General features: G+C 37.4%; 1 protein-coding gene across 1 annotated transcript; it reads left to right on the top strand.

Moving 5' to 3' along the window:
• The first annotated feature begins 24,127 nt into the window (after nt 1–24,127).
• On the top strand, nt 24,128–24,634 carry LOC130868113 (zinc finger CCHC domain-containing protein 10-like). Its single transcript, XM_057760359.1, has one exon. It carries the CDS (start codon nt 24,128–24,130, stop codon nt 24,632–24,634), a length of 507 nt encoding a protein of 168 aa, XP_057616342.1.
• The last annotated feature ends 203 nt before the right edge of the window (nt 24,635–24,837 follow it).

The raw sequence follows: 24,837 nt of genomic DNA, 5'->3' as shown, positions 1-24,837 counted from the left end.
GAATCTGTATCTCCTTTTTCCCCCAATCTTTCTTAGGTTCTAGATGGAAATATGAGTGTCACATTAGTACTTCGTTCACTGACTCAAAAATCAAGAGCTTTTCTCAGGAATTAATGGCTTGATGTCTCAAGTATTGAAGCAAATAACTGTTCTGGTTGTCTTTTGTGTCATGTTAAATCAGTCTCCTGCCTTCTTCCCCATTTATCTATTGGGGTATAAAAGTGTGTGGAAAAGAAATATGGGTTAAAATCAGCATTCAGTATTTGATGAGTTGCCTTCCCAGTACTATCCTAAGTCTCTGTGTTTCCTTCTTATTTCTATTATTTTGTATCTAACCTTTCTGATCCTCATGACCCTGCCCTGGAACACACCAACATTCTGTGACTAGGATGACAGCAGAAGTCACCCCAAAGAGATGGCTTATAACACTTATGAACATAGATGCAAAAATATTCAAAAAATACTTGCAAATGGAATCAAATACCATATCAAAAAGTTTATCCATGATATACCAGAGATGAAGGAATGGTTCAGCATATAAAAGGCAATAAATGTAATTGATCATATACGCAAATTAAAAGAATGAAATAAATGATTATCTTATTAGATATAGAAAAGACTTTTGATAAGGTCCAACATCCCTCATGTTAAAGTCCTGGAGAGATTTAGGGACACAAGAAACACATTTAAACACAGTAAAGGTAATTTACAATGAGGTCATAGACAAGATCAAATTTCATATAAAAACAAATCTAAAGAAATTGCACTTAAATTGGGAAAAATACAAACTTTGCCACCCTCTCCATACCTATTTAATGCAGTACTTTAAGTCTTAACTAGATCAATAAAACAACAACAGGGAATACAAATTTGGAAGGAAGAAATAAATGTATCATTGTTTACAGATAATATGATAGTGTTCATAAATGACACTAAAAACTCCACTACAGAAGTCCTATAGCTAACAAACAGCTTCAAAATAGCTAAATATAAAATTAACTAACAAAAATCAGTATTACTCTTATAATCAAATGACATGTAAACTGAGAAAGAAGTCATGGAAACAATACCATTCAAAATATCTTTAAATAATATAAAAAGTTTGGATATAAATCTAACCAAACAAGTAAACTACCTGTATGGCAAGAACTATAAGTCTCTGAAGAAGACATCAGAATGTGGAAGAATCTCCCATTCTGATTGATAGGTAAAATTAACATAGAAAAAAATAACATTTCTACCAAAAATTATTTACAGATTCCATGCAATCCCCATCAAAGTTCCAACACAATTCTTCACAGACCTTGAAAACACAATTACTAGCTTCATATAGAAAAACAAACAAAAAGCCCAGCATAATTAAAATAATCCTGAGGAATAAAAGTATTGATAGAGGTCTCACCATTCCATATTTTAAGCTGTAGTACATGGTTATAGTAATAAAAGCCACTTGGTAAAGGAATAAAAATAGACAAGTTGATCAATGGAATCAAATTGAAGACAAGAAAAATCCATACATATACAGACACCTGAAATTTGGCAAGGAAGCCATAAATATACACTGAAAAAGAAGGATAGCATCTTCTCCAAATGGTGCTGCTTAAACTGAATGTTGCTTGGAGAAGAATACAAATAGATAAAACTTACCCCCTACACAAAACTCAATTCCAAATGGGATCAAAGACTTAAGCATAAAACCAAGTACATTGTACCTGATAAAAGAACTTTGGGATAGCCTTGAATTCATTGGAACAGGAGAAAATTTTCTGAACAGAACACCAATAATATTATCATTATGCTAAACAATAAATTGAACCTCATTAAACTGAAAAGCTTTGCTAAGGCAAAGGACATCCTCATTTTGACTAAATAATCACTTACAGAATGAGAATTATTTTTTATCAAATTCACATTTAATAAAAGACTCATATCCAAAATATATAATGAACTAAAGATACCCAAACAATACAATTAAAGTGGAGTTCAGACCTAAATAGAGAATTCTACATAGAAGAAATCGAAATGATGATGAAACATTTGATGAAGTTTTCCACATACTTAGCCATGAAGGAAATTTAAAACTAAAGTACTTTGAGATTCTACATTATATAAGTCAGAATTGTGAAGATCAATAACCAAGTGACAACTCATACAGGCAAAGATTTGTAATAAAGGGAACACTCATCCATTTTTAATGGCAGTACAAAATTTTGCAATCATTATGGAAATCAGTGTAGTTGCTCTTCAGAAAGTTGGAAACTGATCTACCTCAAGATCCAGCTATTTCTCTCTTGTGATATACCCAAAGGATGTTTCATCACACCACAAATATGTTCATTTATGCTCTTTTTTAAATAGATAAAAATTTTGGGAAGAAATCTAGATATCCCTTAGAAGAATGGAATAGGCAAATGTGGTATATTTGTACAATGGATTATTAATCAGCTGCTAAAAATAACATCATGGAAATTGCAGAAAAAAGGCTGAACCTAGAAATATCTTCCTGAGTAAAGAAACACAGTTTCAGAAATATAAACATGGTATATGTTCACTTATATGTGGACATTGGATGTTAAATAAAAATAGCCAATATACTGAAGACCCAGAGAAGTTAGGTATAGAGGAAGAACTAGAGGAGACACATAGATATCTCATGAATAGGGAAATAGAAGTTATGAGTATACTGGGGTGAAGTGGCAAGAATTAGAGGATCAGGTGGAGAGGTTAAGGGGAGATGGTGTGGAGGGATGGAATTTGGGGAGAAAATGTTAGAACTGAAGGGCAGTATGAAAATCTAGTGCAGTGGAACTTTCTGAAATACATGGGTAAAAAAGCCTAAAGAATTTTCTAAATATTTATGGAGACAGAGTCCCAACTGGTTACTTCTTGTTGCCTAGTGAAGCTTCTAATACAGGGACTAGATTAAGTTCAACTGGGTTAAGGGAACTAAGTTCCCTTAACCTACTACAGGGACTGGGTTAAGTTAACCCCAGGGTTGCCATGGAAATCCTCCAACAATCCAGGCTATTACCAAGAGAATAAATAGGTTACTCTCTACACACTGGCAGAAAGGCTTCATTGCTGAAGATAAAGCCCTCACAACTCATTTAACTTGGAGGTTGAGATGGTACCTACATGTAGTCTTCACCCCTATATTCTAGTGTCTTTGGTATGGGAAGGTACTCTTCAGGTTACCAAAAGAGAAACAAAAACACCAACCCAGCAACAAAACTTTTGACTTACAGTGTGTCTGCAAAATATTATAGGGCAATGGTGGTACAATATTTGTGGGAGAAGCCAATCAATGTTTGATTTGACTTATGTTCCATTCCACAAGAGTTAACCCACACCTGACACTGCTTGGATGAATCAGAGACTAGATAGCCAAGGGACCTAAGTGAAAAACAAAAAACAGTGGTGAGACAATGGAAATGTTCTATCAGGAACTCACCAAGGCCAGCTGGCCTGGGTCTGAAAAAGCATGGGATAAAACCGGACTAGCTGAACATAGTGGACAATGAGGACTACTGAGAACTCAAGAACAATGGCACTGGGTTTTGATCCTACTGCACGTACTGGCTTTGTGGGAGCCTAGGCAGTTTGGATGCTCACCTTGCTAGACCTGGATGGAGGTGGGTGGTCCTTGGACTTCCCACAGGGCAGGGAACCCTGATTGCTCTTCGGGCTGACGAGGGAGGGGGGCTTGATTGGGGGAGGGGGAGGGAAATGGGAGGCGGTGATGGGGAGGAGGCAGAAATCTTTAATAAATAAATAATAAAAAACAGTGATCTTAAGAAATAGTAACAATAAAATAATTTTTCTCTTTTTTATTTATTTTCTTAAACAGTCTTTTCTCATTTTACATCCCAATCCCAGTTACCATTTCCTTCCCTCCTCTTGCTATCCTGCCTTTTACCCATCCATTCTTCAGAGAGGGTAAAGAGTCCCATGGGGAGTCAACAAAGTTCAGCACATCACTTTGAGGAAGAACAAAGGCCCACCCCTTTTCCTAGGTTAGTAAGGTATCTCTCTAAAAATAATGAGCTTCTAAAAGCCAGTTCAAACAATAGGAAAAATTCCTGGTCTCACCGCCAGCGACCCTACTGACAGCCTATGCCATACTACTGTCACCCAAATTCAGTGGCTCTATTTGGGTTATGCAGGTTCTCCCATTATCAGTTCAGGGTCAGTGAGCTCCCATTAGCTCAGGTCAGCTGTTTCTGTTGTTATCCCCATTGTAATCTTGACCCCAAAATATTTTATGTTATTTGTGAATGACTATTGTTGATGGTGATGTTTCTATGATTTTTTTTCAGCTTCCTTATAATTTGTGTATAGGAGGCCTATTTATTTTTTATTTGATCTTATATCCTGCTTCATTAATGAAGGTATTTATCAGCTGTAGGAGTCCCTTGGTAGAGTTTTTGAGGTCCCTAATGTGTACTAATATATTATATGCAAATAGCAAAATTTTAACTTCTTCCTTTCCAATTTGTATCCCTTTGATCTCCTTTTGTTGTCTTATTGCTCTAGCCAGAACTTCAAGAGCTATGTTGAATAGATATGAAGAGAGTGGACAGCCTTATCTTACTCCTGATTTTAGTTGAATAACAGTGCGTTTCTATCCATTTAATTTGATGTTGGCTGTCAAGTTGCTACATATTGCTTTTATTATGTTTAGATACACTTTTGTAGCCTTGATTTCTCTGATACCTTTATCATGAAGGGGTGTTGCATTTTATCAAATGATTTTTTTGGCATCTAATGAGATGATCATATTTTTTTTCTTTAAGTTTATTTATAAGATGGATTACATTGATGGATTTTTATATGTTAAACCAGCCCTGCATTTCTGCCATGAAGACAACTTGATCACTATGGATGATTTTTTTGATGTGTTCTTGGATTCGCTTTGCCAGTATTTTATTGAGTATTTTTGAATTTATGTTCATTAATGAGATTGGTCTGTAATTTTCTTTTCTGGTTGAGTCTTTGTGTGGTTTCAGTATCATGGTAACTGTAACCTCATAAAAAGAGTTTGGCAATGTTCCTTCTGTTTCTATTATATGGAACACTTTTAGGAGTATAGGCATTAGCTCTTCTTTAAAGTTCTGGTAGAATTCTGCTCTGAAACCATCCTTCTCTGGGCTTTTTTTTGTTTGGGAGTCTTTTGATGACAGCTTCTATTTCTTTGCAGATTATAGGTCTATTTCAAACTCAAATAGAAAGGAACTCTAAATGGGTTACGTACCCATGTACATAGGCTTGGGAGAGAAAAGCAATAGTTATTTAAAAAAGTAAATAGATTTTTTTAAAAGTAAAGTCTTTAAAGAGACACAGAAGAGACAGTCATAGATGAAAGAAGTAAAGAAAACTAAGCCATGTAAAGATGGAAAATATACAGAGTCTGGATTATGTATAATATTAAATTTTCTTTGAATTTTTTGACTACAGAGAGATATTTGATTCTGGGGGCTGCTAAGCTAAACCAACATTAATATTTTAAAGGTATCTTGATTTCAAGATTTAGGTCTAAGGTTATGTTGCTTAAGAAAAGAGGTTCTGCTTTTGTTTCCATAGCAGATGTGAACCTGGAGATTCCTTACAGGCTAATGTGGTTTGATGGACCAAGACCCCTGAAAGGTTGCTGTGTACACACAAAAATACTTCACCCAACAAAAACTGGATTAAGCAGTTCCCCAAGAACTATGTTCAAATTCCCAAATATTATTTATTAATGCTTGTTTACATTTAAAGGGGTACATGCTATAGAGATAAATCCATTGCATTTATATTGATCTTGGTCTATTGATACAAATTTAATGACAGTTTTGTCTTATATGCCAGTTTGGATTTTTGTTTGTTCGGTTGTTTTGCCTTTTGTTTTCTTGACTTTCTTTAAGATATTTATGAATTTTTTCCAATTTTTGTTTTTCTTTTTCTCCGTATCTTTAAGGGATATTTTCATTTTTTTTTTCTTTAAGGGTCTCCATGATCTTCATCAAGTTATACTTAAGGTAATTTTCTTTTGCTTCTTCTTGGCTAGGAGATTCAGGTTTTTCTGATGTAGAACCACTAAGTTCTGGCATTGCCATAATATTCTTTAGGCTATTGAATGTGTTCTTGCATTGGTGGCTTCTCATCTGTTCCTCTAATTGGTGCAAGCAGTGTCTTCGCATCTTGGACCAATCATTGCAATTTCTGTCTTTGTCTCACTAAACCACACTTGGTCTGCTGTGTAAGGTCTCTGTGTCTCAGGGAAATGCTGAGGTCTTGGGGATGGGCAGGTTTGGGGATGGAGTGGGACTTGTAGATTGTAGGGTCTGATGGGGATGTATTGGAGCTACCTATCTGCAGGAGGGTTTCCCAATGACTGATTAGGTCAGCTAAGGTTCTTGGAAGGGGTCTAAAGTTTTACCCTGAAGCTGGTCAGCTCTTGGTTCATTCTGTGCAGTAGTAGTCTGTGTCTCAGTGAGGTTGTAAGGAATGGGTAGGTTTGGGGTGGGTGGGACTAGTAGATTCCAGGGTTTGGTGTGGGGGTGCTGGAGCAGCCCGCCTGCAGGAGGTTTTCCCACTGATCACCTAGTTTGGCTGCTGTGGGTGGTAGAGGAGCCTGGGGTTTTCTGAGGGTCTGAGGGCCTAGAGATTAGGCTGTGCAGCTGACAGGCTAGCCACTCACCTCTTGGTCTGCTCTGTGCAGTTGCAATCTGTGTCTCATGAGCCTCTGAGATTGTGAGGGATCAACTCTATGATACTTTGCTAAACTTTTAGATCAAAGCTTTATTTAGTCATCATCAGAATAAGCCCCCTCCTGTAGCAGATGGGAATAAATACCGAGCGCCACAGTCAGACATTAGTGGGAGAGAGAGAGACAGAGACTGGGACAGAGAAACAGAGAGATTGGAAAACATAGCTCTAAATGGGATGTCTCTAGCAAATCCCACTCTTCAGAGCTCAGGGAAACCCATGGGGGAAAGAAAGCAGAAACAATGGAAGAACCAGAGCAGATGGAGGACACCAAGAAAACAACGTCCTCTAAATTATCCAGTCAAAAGTAATATAAACTCACACACACTTAAACAGCAAGTACTGGGCTGACTGCTGAGCACCAGGTCTTCTGCATATACATTATAGCTTTTAGTTTAGAATTTTTATGGGACTCTAGATTTCATTAATAAGTGGGTGTCTGATTCTTTTGCCTTTTCTTGGGGCTCTTTTCCTTCTTTTGATTTATCTTGTTCAACTTAAGTGTGATGTTTCTGTTTCAGCACATTACATCTTACTTGTTATATTTTACCTTTAAAAGAAGGTTCTTTTCTAATAAGATACAGAAAAGGAGTAGATCCGGATAGGAGACTAGATGGGGAGGAACTGGGAACAACATTGGAAAAAATGTCATCAAAATATATTGTATGAGAAAAGAATCTATTTTTAATAAAAAGGGGAAAATACAATTTTTAAAAATGTAATTTTCATGCTACCAAAGAAGAAATGTTAACACAAACTATATTAGTCAGGTTTCACTGTAGGAACAGAACTGATAGAATTATATATATATTAATTATATTGTATATAATATATATTATACACATCCACCCTTTTTAAACTTGACAATCATATCTCTTATATCATTCTTTGTATTTTGATATTTTTGTGTTTTCAAGTCAGGATTTTTCTGTGTAAAAGCCCTAGCTGTCATAGAACTCACTCTGTAGACCAAGCAGGCCTTCAACTCACAGAGATCTGCCTTCTCCTGCCTCCTGAGTGCTGGGATCAAAGGTATGCACCACCACAGCCTGGTGTTCTTTTTTCTTTCAAGATTTATTTATTTTTCAATTTATGTGCATGAATGTCCATGTGACTGTAGTTAATGACAGTTGTGAATTGTGCTAGGAATTGAACTCAGATCCTCTGGAAGAATACCCAATACTCTTACGTACTGATCTCTCTCTCTCTAGCCCTTTATATCATTTTTAACTCCCAAATGAAAACAATAGTCAGGTCATAAGCACAGTGAACATTATATACACCTGCAAATGAATTATAAATTTTATAATACGTGACAATGTCTTATGAGGGACTTTCATGTAGTATCTCAAAATTTAAATATGATAATCATTGATATTTGCTTAACTGATACTGCATTTCAAGCAAAGGAAGCATAAACATCTGAACAAACACAATCTCAACAAAATACGACAGAAACCTTCATGTGAATTATAGTCCTTGTTTCGACTAGTAACATGGCTTTAAGTCAGTGGTTCTCAACCTGTATATCATGACCCCCTTGGGTATCAAATGACCCTTTTACAGGCATCATATCATATATTTACATTATAATTAATAACAGTAATAAAATTACAGTTATAAAGTAATAACAAAATAATATTATGGTTTGGAGTCACCACAATATGAGGAACTTTATTAAAGGTTTGCAGCATTAGGAAGGACAAGAGCCACTACCCTAGGTGATATTTTATTAAACCTACCTTCCTATTTTACTCATTCTATATTTCTGCCACCCTCAGCAAGAACCTCGGCAGGTATTGACTCTTTTCCTGGAGAAATGACCTACATCTTCATTCCTGAAGAGTCTGTGCTCTCTGCCAACCTACCTGAGTTTGGTTGTTGTGTTTTCCCATTGGATTTAATCACAGGATATGGTAGCACAAAGAGATGCCCACAAAGGATCTCCTGCACTGCAGATATAATATTTCTTACCTCTATTGTGGAGAAGAAATAATGAGTGGAACCATTCTGTTTTTAGCCCTTGATTGCACAACTGTTGAATCTTAGCTATGGGGAAAAATTGAACCATATATTAGAAGCTGATTTAAAGTATATACTTCCTGTGTCCTTTGACTGTTAAAAAAATCAAAAAAGAAAAGAAAAGAAAAAGTAGCATATACTGCCTTCTGAATAACACTGACCCAGCCCTGCAGGTTATTGCCAACTAATTGGTGCTGTAACTGTGTCTTCAAAAGGACATTCTTTAACTTTATCAGGCCAGCTGCTTCAAGATCTGGGAAACACAGTAATGTCACAGGCCCCCAATTCAATTAGGCCCCCAGACCTTAGCACAACTGTTATCATGATAGAAGCACCATTCAGTACTTAGAATCTAGCAAGTAGGCAACAATGCCTGCCAAAACACAACAAAGGCTGTGTGGTCTGAGGATGTGGCTGGAAAAGTCCGTAAAATGTACTAATCTTACTTTGTTGGCTTCTGTAGCTATGCTTCTTGCTATTGTTCTTGCTACCTGATGTATTTCAACCCAGGAGGTTGTTGTTCTGCTGAAAAGCCGAGACCAGTAGGGCTCAAGGTTGTATCATTTGGAGAAGTTCCTCATGCAGATGCCAGTTAGTTAATAAATAATTTCTACTGATTTTTAAGCTGTATATGAACATACTGTATATGTTCTCTGGTGGTAACTGTGCAACAGTAAAGCTGGTATTTTCCATGATAATAACCCAACTGTCATGCTTCTCTGACTGTGAATTGAGTTCCTTGGTCAGAAACAATCCTGTGTGGAATAAAATGATGGTGTATAAGGCATATGTAAGTATACAAATGATAGTTTGGGCAAGAAGCATTACACACAGTAAAATCAAATCCATAATCAGGATAAGTCTCTACTACAGTAAAGACAAGATATTTTCCTTTCCATGGATGAAGTAGTCCAATGTTGTCAACCTGCCACTAGAATGATGGTATATCTGGGGTTCAGTATTCATTCTTTGATATTGGAATATCTGGTACTCAATTGCATCTGTAACCAGATAAGCATTAGTGAATGGTAGTTCCTGTTCTCCTGCACATATATAACCTCTGCTCTTCCAACATTACCCTTTTGTTCATGAGCCAATGAGCAATAACAGGGATGACTGGGAAAGTAGTTGACTGTACACAGAATGGGTTATTCTATTGGTTAATTTTTGAACTCTGCTGAAGCCACCTTTTGATTAACATTTGCATGAGATGAAAGCATCTTCACAACCTTTGCCAATTTAGAGATGTACCCACATATTTCTTCCCCAGATATATTTCTCACTAATTTTACAATCTTTCCCTTTTGAAATCCCTGATTACCCAGTCAATTCATGAATCAGTTAACAATAGTACACCTTACCATTTCTCCTTCCAAATAAAATGTATTACCATATATGCTATCTAAAGTTCTGATCACTGTGAAAATTTTCTTTCACCAGTTTTTTTCGGAGTTGTCCCAGAAAGATATTGTAACATTAGCATTAAGCCAGGATATATCAGTTATCTCCACCCAACTCTTTCTCAAAAGGACAACGTTTTACAAAAGCTTTAGCCAACTATTCAAACAAACTTTTGACATCCTTTTTAACTGTACAAGTTTCCATATTAAACCTAGAATATCCACTTGGTGGGCCCATATCAATAAAATTAGCATGATCTGATTTTATGTTCCTTCTTTCAATTATTATCCCACACTCTTAAAATCCACTCCTACACATATTCCCCAGACTTCTGCTTGAATGAATTAGTAAGCTCATTAAGCTCTTTAGTGGTATAGTGAGCCTCCTCATGGACCATACTTTCTATCTCCCCTTTAGGATCCTATTTTGCTCTTAAGTCTGATTATGGGTCTAGAGGTAACAATTAGTGGAAACCAAGAGATATCAGTTTTGTCTTGTCAGGCATCTACTTCAGAGAAAGTCACTACTGGTTTAGCAGAAAAAGGAGCATTAATTTCTCTGCTCAAAAATGGAAGAACCAATATCTCTGGTGATGGGGGTGTGAGTACATGTTCTACTTTCTAGAATATTGAAATCACACGCTGTGCACTATATTGCAAATGTATCAAGACAAATCCATTTTATTATCTTGATTCTACACTTGCAGAAGTAAAGAATTTGATGATGATTTTGTATATAAAACTTTTGAAAAATTGTGGGAAAATAGTGAAAGTTGTGATGCTATTTCATTGCTCCAAGCATCTCTGGCTGACTTGAAGAAGGAAAAGAATGAGCTCCATGATAGAAAGAATCAAATTCTAGAATATCAGGACATTGTTGCAAAGGACAACAACGAGCTCAGTAATAAAACTGACCAGTTGCAGACCTGTATAACCTGTCTACTGGTTTATAAGAGAGTAGTTTTTCCATCAACAACAGTGCTCAAGTTGTGGAAAATCAAACTGAAGACCTCATTATAAAAAAAAAATAAAATTAGAAAGAACAAGAGTAAATTTTTTAAAAGACTACTGATACCACAATATGAGATAAAGAGCCTCCAAAGATGCTCTTGAATTCAGTTTCTGTTGACCATCTACTACTGGACCTTGAGACTGACCTCAAGAGTAGTTTGTTTCCACAGTGAGACTTTTTTGGAAGAGAGCAATTTTTCTTTGCAAGTGGTTATTTTTTGGAGAAAGCTTCATGCTTATGAATAGGGGTTTGTGTCTACTCTCTTCAACTCTAAGACCCTATCTGGTGCAAAACAGAGCAGGACCTGAGCATGTAGTCTCAGTCTCTGTGGCTTCATATGTGTGTTGACGATGGTTTTTTTAGAGGACCATGTTTTCTTCGTATCCTCCATCCCCTCTGGCTACTACATTCTTTCTGCATCCTCTTCAGGAAAGGGACTTGATGGAGGCATCCAAGATGAGACTAGATAGGCCACAGACCTAAGGAAAAAGAAAATACTACTGATCTGTTAAAGGAACATAGAAATAAAATGACTCATTACAACATGCTGTACTCATCCATCAGACAAACTTGTTCCTTCAGTATATGTGAATAAATACAGAGTACAACTGGCCAATGTCCAGAGAGTGAGATACCTTGAAACACTTAGTTCTAAATGGGATAGCTACACTAATTTTTTTTTTCCATTAGGTCTCAGGGAACCCTGATGAAGAGAAAATGGAGATATTTTAAGAGGCAGAAGGGATGGGGAACTTAAGGAAACAAATCTTTCTAAAAACAGCATACCCGATGCACAATGAACTCACAAAGATGGTGGCAGTATGCACAGGTTGCAGGAGGGGGCTGTGTTCGTGCTCTCTTTTATAAATAAAAAGTGAAAAGAACAAACATACAAAGTAATGAATGAATAAATATGCTTATAATTAAATAACCAATGTTATTTGCTCTATAAAATAAAGCAGTTTATTCCTAAAAATATTACATATTTACTATAATATAGCTATAATTTAAAGAGTTTATCTTAGAGAAATAAATACCTTTTCTGACCAGGGCAACTATTCATAACTGGTAAACTATTCATAACTAATTTTAGCTATTATAGTATGATAGTATCTTTTACTTAGCAGTTTTTCATACATTATACTTATTGAATAGTTTGTCTTGTTTAAGAGTTTCAAGATAATGTCATTATTTTTAACTTTAAACTTGATGTAAGCAAATTAAGCAAGAGTTTCACATATGAAAGGTAAGAAGAAACCCTTAAGAATACAAAGAATGCCCAGAATTGAGGCAGTGTGGAGAAACTAAAAATTACTCAGTCTCTGAATCTATTGCTATTCTGATTTAGTCATATTAATTCCTGTTTTCTCTGATATTTGCAAGATGTCCTAGAACTCTATCATATATGCTAATAAATAAGTTGATGAATTGGCAGTTATGAGAAATGAATTAAAACCTGTCACTCAGATACTGCCTGTCTCTTCCTATCCCACCCAACTTGCATCCAGAACTCTCCTCCCTTCTGCCCGCCTTCCCTCTTTGGGCACATAACACCACCCTGCTCAGCCTGTCTGGGCGCTGGGGGCTAATCCTCAGAACAAGCAGGCAGGCTGGAGTTCCTTTGTTTCACTGGCCTGCCTGCACCAAGCAAGGTAGGTGCTTTTATTTACGAACTACCCAACCAGCACAGAGATCTGATCTCAGCACCAGGAGAGCCATAATTGGGGTGAGTTTCTGACCCGCGACAGCAGCCGGGGACAGGGAACTCAGCAGTTCCTCATCCCCTCCCATACTTCCTGGGCTCCCTGCAGGGGCTCTACTCCCCGCGTACTGCCTCTCTCTTCCTATCCCACCCAGCTTGCATCCAGAACCCTCCTCCCTTCTGCCACCCTTCCCCCTTCGGGCACATAACACCACCCAGCTCAGCCTGTCTGAGTGCTGGGGGCGAATCCTCAGGGCAAGCGGACAGGCGGGAGTTCCTTTGTTTCAATAACCTGCCTGCACCAAGCAAGGTAGGTGCTTTGTTTACGAACTACCCAACCAGCACATAGATCTGATCTCGGCACCAGGAGAGCCATCATTGGGCACGGAGATCTGATATTGGCACCAGGAGAGACATCACTGGAGCACCAGGAGAGCCATCACTGGGAAGTGCCATAACTGGGAAGGTACATCAGTAGGCAAGGAGACCTGATCCTGTAAAAGAAGATGCATAGGGGAGCATTCGGAGGAAGAGATGGGCAGGCGCCAATGCAAGAATTCAACCAACAATCTGAAAAACAATATGAAACCACTAGAACCCAGTGACCTCACAACAAGAGGTCATGAACACCTTAATCAAGAAGTAAAAAAAATTGACTTTATGAAAGTGATTGACGCCCTAAAACAGCATGTAAAAAATGCCCTTATAGAAATGGATGAGAAGTATAACAGAAAGTTTGAAGAATTTGAGTAAATCCGTGAATGATACCCTAGGAAACCAAGGAAAAACAATCAAACAGATAATGGAAACAGTTCAAGACTTGAAAACTGAAATGGAGGCAAAGAAGAAAACACAAAGAGAGGGTCGGCTGGACATGGAAAATTTAGGTAAACGAAAAGAGACTACAGAAACAAGCATAACCAACAGAATACAAGAGATAGAAGAAAGGATATCAGATTCTGAAGATACCATAGAGAAAATAAACACGCTGATCAAAGAAACAGCAAGGTCAACAAACTCTCATCATAAAACATTCAGGAAATATGGGACACAATAAAAAGACCAAACCTAAGAATAATAGGAGTAAAAGAAGGGGAAGAAGCACAGCTCAATGGTCCAGAAAATATATTTAATAAAATTATAGAAGAAAACTTTCCCAACCGTAAGAAAGATATACCTATGAAGGTTCAAGAAGCATACAGAACACCAAATAGGCTGGATCAAAAAAAAAAAAAAAAAAAAAAAAAGCATCCCCTCACCATATGATAATCAAAACACAAAGCATACAGAATAAAGAAAGAATATTAAGAGCTGTAAAGAAAAAAAGGCCAAGTTACTTATAAAGGTAAATCTATCAGACTTACACCTGACTTCTCTATGGAAACCATGAAAGCCAGAAGGTCCTGGATAGATGTACTGAGGAAACTAAGAGACCATGGATGCAAGCCCAGACTACTATACCCAGCCAAGCTTTCGTTCACTATAAATGGAGAAAACAAAATTTTCCAGGATGAAAACAAATTTAAACAATACGTAGCCACAAATCCAGCCTTACAGAAAGTAATAGAAGGAAAATCACTAACCAAGGAGTCCAACAATGACCACAATAACTCAGACATCTAGAGACACTTCACCAGTGCAACTCAAAGAAGGGAAACACACAAACTCTACTACTAAATAGTGACCGGAGTTAACAAATACTGGTCATTAATGACACTTAATGTCAATGGACTCAACTCACCTATAAAACGGCACAGGCTAAGAGATTGGATATGAAAACAGGATCCAACATTCTGCTGTTTCCAAGAAACACACCTCAACCACAAAGACAGGAACCTACTCAGAGTAAAGGACTGGGATAAGGCTTATCAAGCAAATGGACCTAAGAAACAAGCAGGTGTGGCCATACTAATTTCTAACAAAGTTGACTTCAAACTAAAATTAATCAGAAGAGATGGAGAGGGACATTTTCTACTCATAACAGGAACAATACATCAGGATGAAGTCTCAATCCTGAATATCTATGCCCCTAATATAAAAGCACCCACGTATGTAAAAGAAATATTGCTAAAACTCAAGGCAGCCATCAAACCACACACACTAATAGTAGGACACTTCAACAATTCTCTCTCATCAATGGACAGGTCAATTAGACAGAAACCTAAAAGATAAATAAGAGAATTAATGAAGGTAATGAATCAAATGGACTTAACAGACATCTACAGAACATTCCACCCAAATAAGAAAGAATATACCTTCTTCTCTGCAGCTCATGGAACCTCCTCAAAAATTGACCACATACTCGGTAACAAAGCAAACTTATACAGTTACAAAAAAATATTCGTAACCACCTGTATCTTATCAGATCACCATGGATTAAAGCTAGAATTCAACAACAATGCTACCCCCAGAAAGCCTACAAACTCATGGAAACTGAACAGTCAACTACTGAACCATACCTGGATTAAGGAAGAAATAAAGAAAGAAATTAAAGACTTTCTTGAATTCAATGAAAATAAAGAAACAACATACTCAAACTTATGGGACACTATGAAAGTACTCCTAAGAGGAAAGTTCATAGCACTAAGTGCCCACTTAAAGAAAACAGAGAAAGCACACATTGGAGACTTAACAGTACACCTGAAAGCTCTAGAAAAAAAAGAAGCAGACTCACCTAGAAGGGGTAGAAGACTGGAAATAAACTGAGGGCTGAAATCAACAAAATAGAAACACAGAAAACAATTGAAAGAATCAATGAAACAAAAAGCTGGTTCCTGGAGAAAATCAACAAGATTGATAAACCTCTATCTAAACTAATCAAACGGCAGAGAGAGAATTTGCAAATTAATAAGATCAGAAATGAAAAGGGGGACATAACCACAGACACAGAGGAAATTCAGAGAATCGTTAGATCTTACTACAAAAGCCTGTATGCCACAAAACTGGAAAATGTAAAGGAAATGGACACTTTTTAAGATAAATACCATATACCAAAGTTAAACCAGGACCAGGTGAACAACCTAAATAGACCTGCTAGTTGCGAAGAATTAAAAGCTGTTATCAAAAACCTCCCTTCCAAAAAAAGTCCAGGACCAGATGGTTTCAATGCAAAATTCTACCAGAACTTCCAAGAAGACCTATTACCTTTACTCCTTAATGTATTTCACAATATAGAAACAGAAGAGTCATTGCCAAATTCCTTTTAGGAAGCTACAGTAACTCTGATATCAAAAACACACAAAGACTCAACCAAGAAAGAGAATTACAGGCCAATCTCACTCATGAACATCGACACAAAAATCCTCAACAAAATACTGGCAAACCGAATCCAAGAACACATTAGAAAAATTATCCATTATGATCAAGTAGGCGTCATCCCAGAGATGCAGGGCTGGTTCAGCATATGCAAATCTATCAATGTAATCCATCATATAAATAAACTGAAAGAAAAAAAACATATGATCGTTTCATTAGATGCTGAAAAAGCATTTGACAAAATTCAACATCCCCGTATGATAAAAGTCTTGGAGAGATTAGGGATACAAGGGTCATACCTAAATATAATTAAAGCTATTTACAGCAAGCCGACAGCTAACATCAAATTAAACAGAGAGAAACTCAAAGCTATTCCACTAAAATCAGGAACATGCCAAGGCTGTCCAGTCTCTCCATACCTCTTCAATATAGTGCTTTAAGTTTTAGCAATAGCAATAAGACAACATAAGGGGATCAAGGGGATTCGAATTGGAAAGGAAGAAGTTAAACTTGCGTTATTTGTGGATGATATGATAGTGTACATAAGCAACCCCAAAAACTCCACCAAAGAACTCCTACAGCTGATAAACACCTTTAGTAATGTGGCAGGATACAAGATCAACTCCAAAAAATCAGTTGCCCTCTTATACACAAAGGATATGGAAGCAGAGAGGGAAATCAGAGAAGCATCACCCTTCACGATAGCCACAAACAGCATATTAATATCTTGGGGTAACTCTAACAAAGGAAGTAAAAGATCTATTTGATAAGAACTTTAAGGCATTGAAGAAAGAAATTAAAGAGGATACCAGAAAATGGAAGAATCTCCCTTGCTCTTGGATTGGGAGGATCAACATAGTAAAAATGGCAATTCTACCAAAGGCAATTTATAGATTCAATGCAATCCCCATCAAGGTCCCATCAAAATTCTTCACAGATCTTGAGAGGACAATAATCAACTTTATATGATAAAACAAAAAACCCAGGATAGCCCAAACAATCTTATACAATAAAGGAACTTCTGGAGGCATTACCATCCCTGATTTGAAACTCTATTACAGATGTACAGTAATGAAAACAGCGTGGTACTTGCATAAAAACAGAGAAGTCGACCAATTGAATCGTATAGAAGACCCGGATTTTAACCCACAAACCTATGAATACCTCATTTTCGATAAAGGAGCTAAAAGTATACAGTGGAAGAAAGAAAGCATCTTCAACAAATGGTGCTGGCACAACTGGATGTCAACCTGTAGAAGAATGAAAATAGACCTATATCTATCACCATGCACAAAACTCAAGTCCAAATGGATCAAAGACCTCAATATCATTCTGAACACACTGAACCTGATAGAAGCAAAAACGGAAATTACCCTACAACATATGGGCACAGGAGATTGCTTCCTATGTATAACCCCAACAACACAGACATTAAGGGCAACATTGAATAAATGGGACCTCCTGAAACTGAGAAGCTTCTGTAAAGCAAAGGACACTGTCACTAAGACAAATGGCAACCTACTAACTGGGAGAAGATCTTCACCAACCCCGCAACAGACAAAAGTCTGATCTCCAAAATATATAAAGAACTCAAGAAACTAGACATTAAAATGCTAATTAACCCAATCAAAAAATGGGGTACTGAACTGAACAGAGAATTCTCAACAGAAGAAGTCCAAATGGCCAAAAGATACTTAAGGTCATGCTCAACCTCCTTAGCGATCAGAGAAATGCAAATCAAAACAACTTTGAGATGTCATCTTACACCTGTCAGAATGGCTAAAATCAAAAACACCAAGGATAGCCTTTGCTGGAGAGGTTGTGGAGAATGGGGTACCCTCATCCATTGCTGGTGGGAATGCAAACTTGTGAAACCACTTTGGAAATCGGTGTGGCGATTTCTCAGGAAATTTGGGATCAGCCTACCCCTGGACCCAGCAATACCACTCTTGGAAATATACCCAAGAGATGCTCTATCATATGACAAAAGCATTTGTTCAACTATGTTCATAGCAGCATTATTTGTAATAGCCAGAACCTGGAAGCAACCTAGATGCCCTTCAATGGAAGAATGGATGAAGAAATTGTGGAATATATACACATTAGGGTACTACTCAGTGGTAAAAAACAATAACTTCTCGAATTTTGCATGCAAATGGATGGAAATAGAAAACACTATCCTGAGTGAGGTAAGCCAGACTCAAAAAGAGGAACATGGGATGTACTCACACATAATTGGTTTCTAGCCATGGATGGGGGCCACCGAGTCTGTAATTTGTAATCCTAAAGAAGCTAAATAAGAGGGTGAACCCAAGGAAAAACATATAGTTATCCTCCTGGCTATGGGAAGTAAACAAGACTGCCGGGCAAAAAATTGGAATCTTGGTGGTGGGGTGGGATGGGGGTAAGGGGAGATGGGGAGAGAAAAGTGAGAAGGAGAGGATAGGGTGATCTTGGGGATACGGGATGATTGGGGATAAAGGAAAGTTGGATAGGGGAGCAAGGAAGCACATATCTTAGTTAAGGGAGCCACCTAAGTGTTGGCAAGAGACTTGAACCTGGAGTGACTACCAGGTGCCCAGGGCAATGTCCCCAGTTAGTTCCTTGGGCACCTGAGGATAGGGAACCTGAAATGAACCTATCCTATAGCCATACTGATGAATATCTTGCATATCGCCATAGAACCTTCACCTAGCGATGGATGGAGATAGAGACAGAGACCCACACTGGAGCACTGGACTGACCTCCCAAGGTCCTAATGAGGAGCAGAAGGAGGGAGAACATGAGAAAGGAAGTCAGGACCACGAGGGGTACACCCACCCACTGAGACAGTGGGGCTGATCTATTGGGAGCTCACCAAGGCCAGCTGGACTGGGATTGAAAAAGCATGGGATAAAACCAGACTCTCTGAACATGGCGGACAATGAGAGCTGACGAGAGGCCAAGGACAATGGCACGGGGGTTTTGATCCTACTTCAGGTTCTGGCTTTGTGGGAGCCTAGACAGTTTGGATGTTCACCTTCCTAGACCTGGATGGAGGGGGGAGGACCTTGGACTTTCCACAGGGCAGGGAACCCTGACTGCTCTTGGAACTGGAGAGGGAGGAAAAGAGGAGTGGGGAGAGGGGGAAAGGGGCGGGAGGAAGGGGAGGGAAATGGGAGGTGGGGAGGAAGCGGAAAATTTTTTTCCAGTGAAGAAAAAGTTCAACAAATAGAAGCAATATGGTATGAAAGGAATATTTGAATATAGAAAATAAACATATCTAAAATTTCAATATCTATACCCTATAAGAAGTTACATAGATAGCTTGGCGGCTACACCTATTGGCTTTGTGCACATGAAAGATAGAAGATTGAAGGATTATGGAGTCTTTTTCCATGGCTTCATAGAGCAACTTAGGCCTATAATTGTAATGACAAGGTTAGAATTCCTGCATAAAGGTCCAGAGAATTGTTTTATGGAGTTGTATATATGAAATCTGGGTAGCAAACAATGGAGATGCCAGAACCATGAAAATTCTGCCAATAAAAGCTTTGGACACATAGTGGAAGAATGTTAGGAAGGAAGTTGGCGTGCTATAAGCAGCAGAGCTGCAGAGTGGGGGTAGCCAAGTCATTTGGCGCCAGATATCCCTACTAGTCACAGACACTGGATATAGAGCTGAGATTTGCTGATCCCTCTGCTGGAATTTGGTCTTGCTTTAGTCATATCAACATTGCTTGTTATTCCTTGGTTCCTCCCTTCTGGAAGAGAAATGTTTAATCTGTGTTATTACATTTTCAATGCATTTTGACTTTATAAGAACTCTCTGGTAAGAGATTGCCCTGGGTCTTAGACGACACACCTACTTTGGACTTTTAGATGGTGTTGAGTTCAACTGGCGATAGATCGAGAGAGAGACAGAGACCCAAATTGGAGCAATGGTCTGAGCTCTTAAGGTCCAAATGAGGAGCAGAAGGAGGGAGAACATGACCAAGGAAATCAGGACCACGAGGCGTGCACCCACCCACTGTGACATTGGAACTGATCTATTGGGAGCTCTTCAAGGCCAGCTGGACTGGGACTGAATAAGCATGGGTTGAAACTGGACTCCCTGAACATGGCGGACAATGAAGGCTGATGAGAAGCCAAGGACAATGGCACTAGGTTTCGATCCTAATACATGAACTGGCTTTGTGGGAGCTTAGCCTGTTTTGATGCTCACCTTCCTGGGCCTGGATGGAAGTGGGAGGACCTTGGTCTTCCTGTAGGGCAGGGAATTTGGACTGCTCTTCAGTATCGAGAGGGAGGGGGAATGGACTGGGGGGAGGAGAAGAGGAGTGGGTATGGGGGAGGGGAGTGGGGGGAGGGGGCAATGTGTGGGAGGAGGGGAGGGAAATGGGAAACGGGGAGCAGTTGGAAATTTTAATTAAAAAAGAATAAAAAAAAAGAGTTTATAAGGACTACTGGTCTTTTTGCTCTGCATTAGCTGGTGATGAGCCCATGTATGAGGGTAAGGTAATGATTTAAAAATGACGTGCAGATGTTAAGTTGGTGAAGGCCGAGTTGTGATGCTTGGTGATTATTGTCAACTGTACATGATCTGGACCTATATGGCAAGCTTTTATGTCAATTTATAAGTGATTATTAGGGCTTTAGGTGTGACTATGATGGGTTATGTTATCTTGGCTAATTGAGATATGGAGACAGTAAAAGTGAGCAGCACTTTTACCTGGGTTTGTGTCATAGACTTTATGATAGCAGAATACTATCTAAGCACAAGCATTCACTCCTGTCTTCCTTGATCACAAATGCTCTATTTTTCCTTTTTAAAATAATTTTGGTAACTACATCTGTCTAGCTTTGAGTTTCTTCAGAAGTGATATCATAAATGAATGTTGAATTTTACAAGATATCAATTTTATACATCAATTGAAGTCACCATATAATATCTGTCTATAAGTCTAATAATGCAGTGTATTTTATGTTTTGCTTTGCATATATATAATTAACCCGTAGTGCCAACTTGGTCATGCTCTAGGACTTTCCTAATGTGGTATTAAATTCAGTTTGTAAGTTTTTTTATTTTTCTTATTTTTTTGAGAAATTTTGCAGCTAAGTTTACTGTGGACATTTTTCTTTATTTCTTTTGTTGTTATATCTTTATCTGGTTTCATTTTGAGAGTAACATTGATTTCATAGAAGAGGTTTGGAAGTATTGGTATTAGATTTTCCTTAATATTAAGAAAAATTTAGCAGTTACTCCACCTAGTTCTGAGATATTTTTAATTTTATATTTTTAAAAAGGAAAAATAAATATCGTGTCTATCTCATTGGTTGTCAGTTTAAATTATATGTTCTAGATTTAATTTCATTGGGACATATGTCTTTAAAGATTAAATTCTTCAACTGAAGGTTTTCTACAGCTGTTAAATGTAAACTTTGAAAGTATGAATATATTGTAAACTGATATTTAGTGTTTCCTTCGAATCTGTAATAAAAAACCCATTTCATCTCCAAAAAAAAAACCTCTCATTCAGCTCTTAAAGTTTATACTTCCTACTAGTGTTGTTTGCTAATAGACAGGTTTCTAACACATGGGCTTTAGGGGTACTTATCTAGACTACATAAAAGATATAATATAAATATAAGTACATACCCACCCCACACACTGTAATAGCATTAACTGTAATAACATTACCAAGTGGTGTCTTTATCTTCTTATACTAAATTAATAACTCTTAGTAAGTATCCAGGCTTTCCTGATAAAGTATTTTTATAAAGAATGTCTTAGTCTCCACCATAGTTAATATGAGAAATATCTTAATACTTTCTTTCCCCAGGACTAAGATGTGCAATATTCAGCAAACTAAAAAAGAATGTGTTAATAACATTAAATACATTCTGTCCATTTGCTGAACTAAGTAATTTCTCTGGATATCTAAATAAATATAAATTATTAATGAGAATTATAATGTCTTTGCTTTCAAGTTATGAAATTTAATTTTGAAAACATTTGAAGGGCTTATATAATTTTAAAATAAACAATTTACTGAATTTGTGAACAGAAAAAAGTAAATATTATATTATAAAACTCTTGTGAATTCTAATTTACATTAGACTTTACTTAACTAATTTACTCATCAATTAATTTGGATGAACCCTTATTTTGTTTCCCCTATTGGAAATTCAGGATCCAAGTCAACCTCTAATTTTGAAGTAATGAACATTATATGGGCCTTAGTAGGAATCAGACATGGCTTCTTATGACAGAATTAACTTGCCAACTGTTTAGGGTATGCACATATCTCCTATGCTCCTACAATTGGATAGTCTTTCCCTAACATAATCAGTTTTCCCAAAGAGCAATGCATAGTCAGGTTTAATTGAGAAACTGTTCATGATGAGCTCAATGACATTGAATTCAGTGTGAAAAGCGTTAAGTGGCTTTAGTGTTATACTCAGTAGAAAGTTTCTAATAAAATGTTGTGTAGCTATTTTGCCCAAATAGAAACATACTCATGAGAATTAGAAAGTAAATAAAACTTACAGGAATCAAGAAATATATAAAATTTAAAAGATGTGTGTAGCTCCTGAAACTTAGATTCACAAGATCTCTCTAGAAGGTTACAAAAGTAGTAAATATTATTGGAAGATCAACCCTCCAAGTTGAGACTAGTTAAGATGCAAGATGTACAAGAAGTTTAAGGGATGTAACTTTTATGACTTGTCTGTTGCTCATGCTAGGTTGGAGATTATAGTATCTCTGCTGCTGTAGACTTACCAATTCTTTTTCTAGTATTCCCACTAAACTTACTGGTTTATTACACTACATTAATAGTCATTTCTTAGGTTTGACATTTGTTCCTTATTAGAGAGGAAAGTATATTTTCCCATAACTCACCAGGAAAATTCACATGACACATGATTTATTTTTTTAACCATCTCTCTCTCTACTATCTGTCTCTAACTTTCTCTCTCTCTGTCTCTATGTCTCTCTCTCTCACATACACCCACACACATACACACAATTCTCCAAACTTAGATTTCAAGTCTCCTAAGGATTATTGAGTTCTAAAATTAAATTTTATTAATCATTTTTATGATGAAAATTAGTAACAATGAATTGTGTGTTGAAAAACAAAATACATGACTAGTAACTAAGTAAGCATCAGAAAGAGGTGCAGTGTAGATAACAGAAAGTCAAAGAAAAGAAATGAGTTCTGGTGAGGTTGGCTACACTGGAAGAATACCAGTTTTATCCATGAATAAAACATGGTACATCCATATATATGATGATAATGCAAATGATTTATCACCCATATTCAAAGGAAGTGAGACTTACATCAAATGTAAAATATTTTGGTACCATAGAATATTATGCAGTGCAAGAAAATTAAAGGATTATAGTGAATACAGGCCATTTGACAATACTGAAAACACCTGGCAATAAGATCATTATTAAATTTTCTGTTTCCATTAGAAAATGAAACTCTGAGGCATACAACCTCTACATTACAGGGATTTTCTTCATTAAGCATAGAAACAAAGTAGCCTGACTACTAATTTCACATTTTATTTCACACTTTTATATATTTATTACCTAGACCCACAGTTTTCCAAAGAACATCGTATTGCAATTTAAAATGTTTCTGTTTTACAACAGAGAAGAGTTCAAATGTAGTTCAAAAGGTTATTAAACATCCTGATAAATATTCAACTTTTTGCCATTAAAAATTGTTTAGCTAATGCAGTGGTGGCACATGCCTCTAATCCCAGAACTCAGGAGAAAAAGGCAGGGAGTTCTCTGTGAGTTCAAGGTATGCCTGGTCTATAAGAGCTAGTTCCAGGACAGACCCCAAAGATACAGAGAAATCCTTTTTATAAAAAAAAATTAATTTTAAAATTGTTTTATGATTCTGTCTCACTCCAGTTAGATTGGCCACTATTAAGAAAATAAACACCGCCCACCGCCCAAAAGCCTGTGCTGCAGGCTCCAGCAGCTCCAACATGGCGACTCCCATGCATCTGCTCATAGCTCGGAGACAAGCTGAAGCCAATAAGCAACATGTAAGATGTCAGAAATGCTTGGAATTTGGACATTGGACATATGAATGCAAAGGAAAAAGAAAGTACCTGCACAGGCCTTCCAGAACAGCGGAGCTGAAGAAAGCTTTTAAAGAGAAAGAGAATAGATTCTTGCAGCAAAGCACTGGAGAGACTAATGTAGAAAGAAAGAGCAAGAAGAAGAGGTCTAAGAGTGTCACGAGTTCCAGTACCTCGAGCAGCGACACTTCAGCCAGTGAGTTTTCATCAGAGAGCGAGACATTTGCCTCATCCTCCTCAGAGGACAGTGACTCAGATGACAGCCGCTCTAGCTCCTCCTCCTCACTTTACACCTCCTCGTCTTCCTCCTCCTCGGACTCAGACTCGGACTCCAGCTCCTCCAGCAGCAGCAGTTGCAGTACAGAGAGCAGCTCTGATGATGAACCGCCCAAGAAGAGGAAAAAGAAATAGAACTCTCCCTGCACTGGATTAATGGACCAAAAACGTCAGTTTGACTCACAGGGGAACCGAAAACACGCTCAAGCAAGCAAGTTAGCTGGTCAGCTTGTTAGAATTCGGAACTTTCTACGTATTCGCCATTGTATGAAATATTAATAAAAGATATTATATATATATAAAGAAAAAAATAATAAAAAATAAACACCACAAATGCT

The sequence above is a fragment of the Chionomys nivalis genome, chromosome X (assembly GCF_950005125.1).
Source record: "Chionomys nivalis chromosome X, mChiNiv1.1, whole genome shotgun sequence".
Lineage (NCBI taxonomy): Eukaryota > Metazoa > Chordata > Mammalia > Rodentia > Cricetidae > Chionomys > Chionomys nivalis.
Note: the sequence above shows the minus strand (reverse complement) of the source record. Positions and strands in the feature narration are given on the sequence as shown.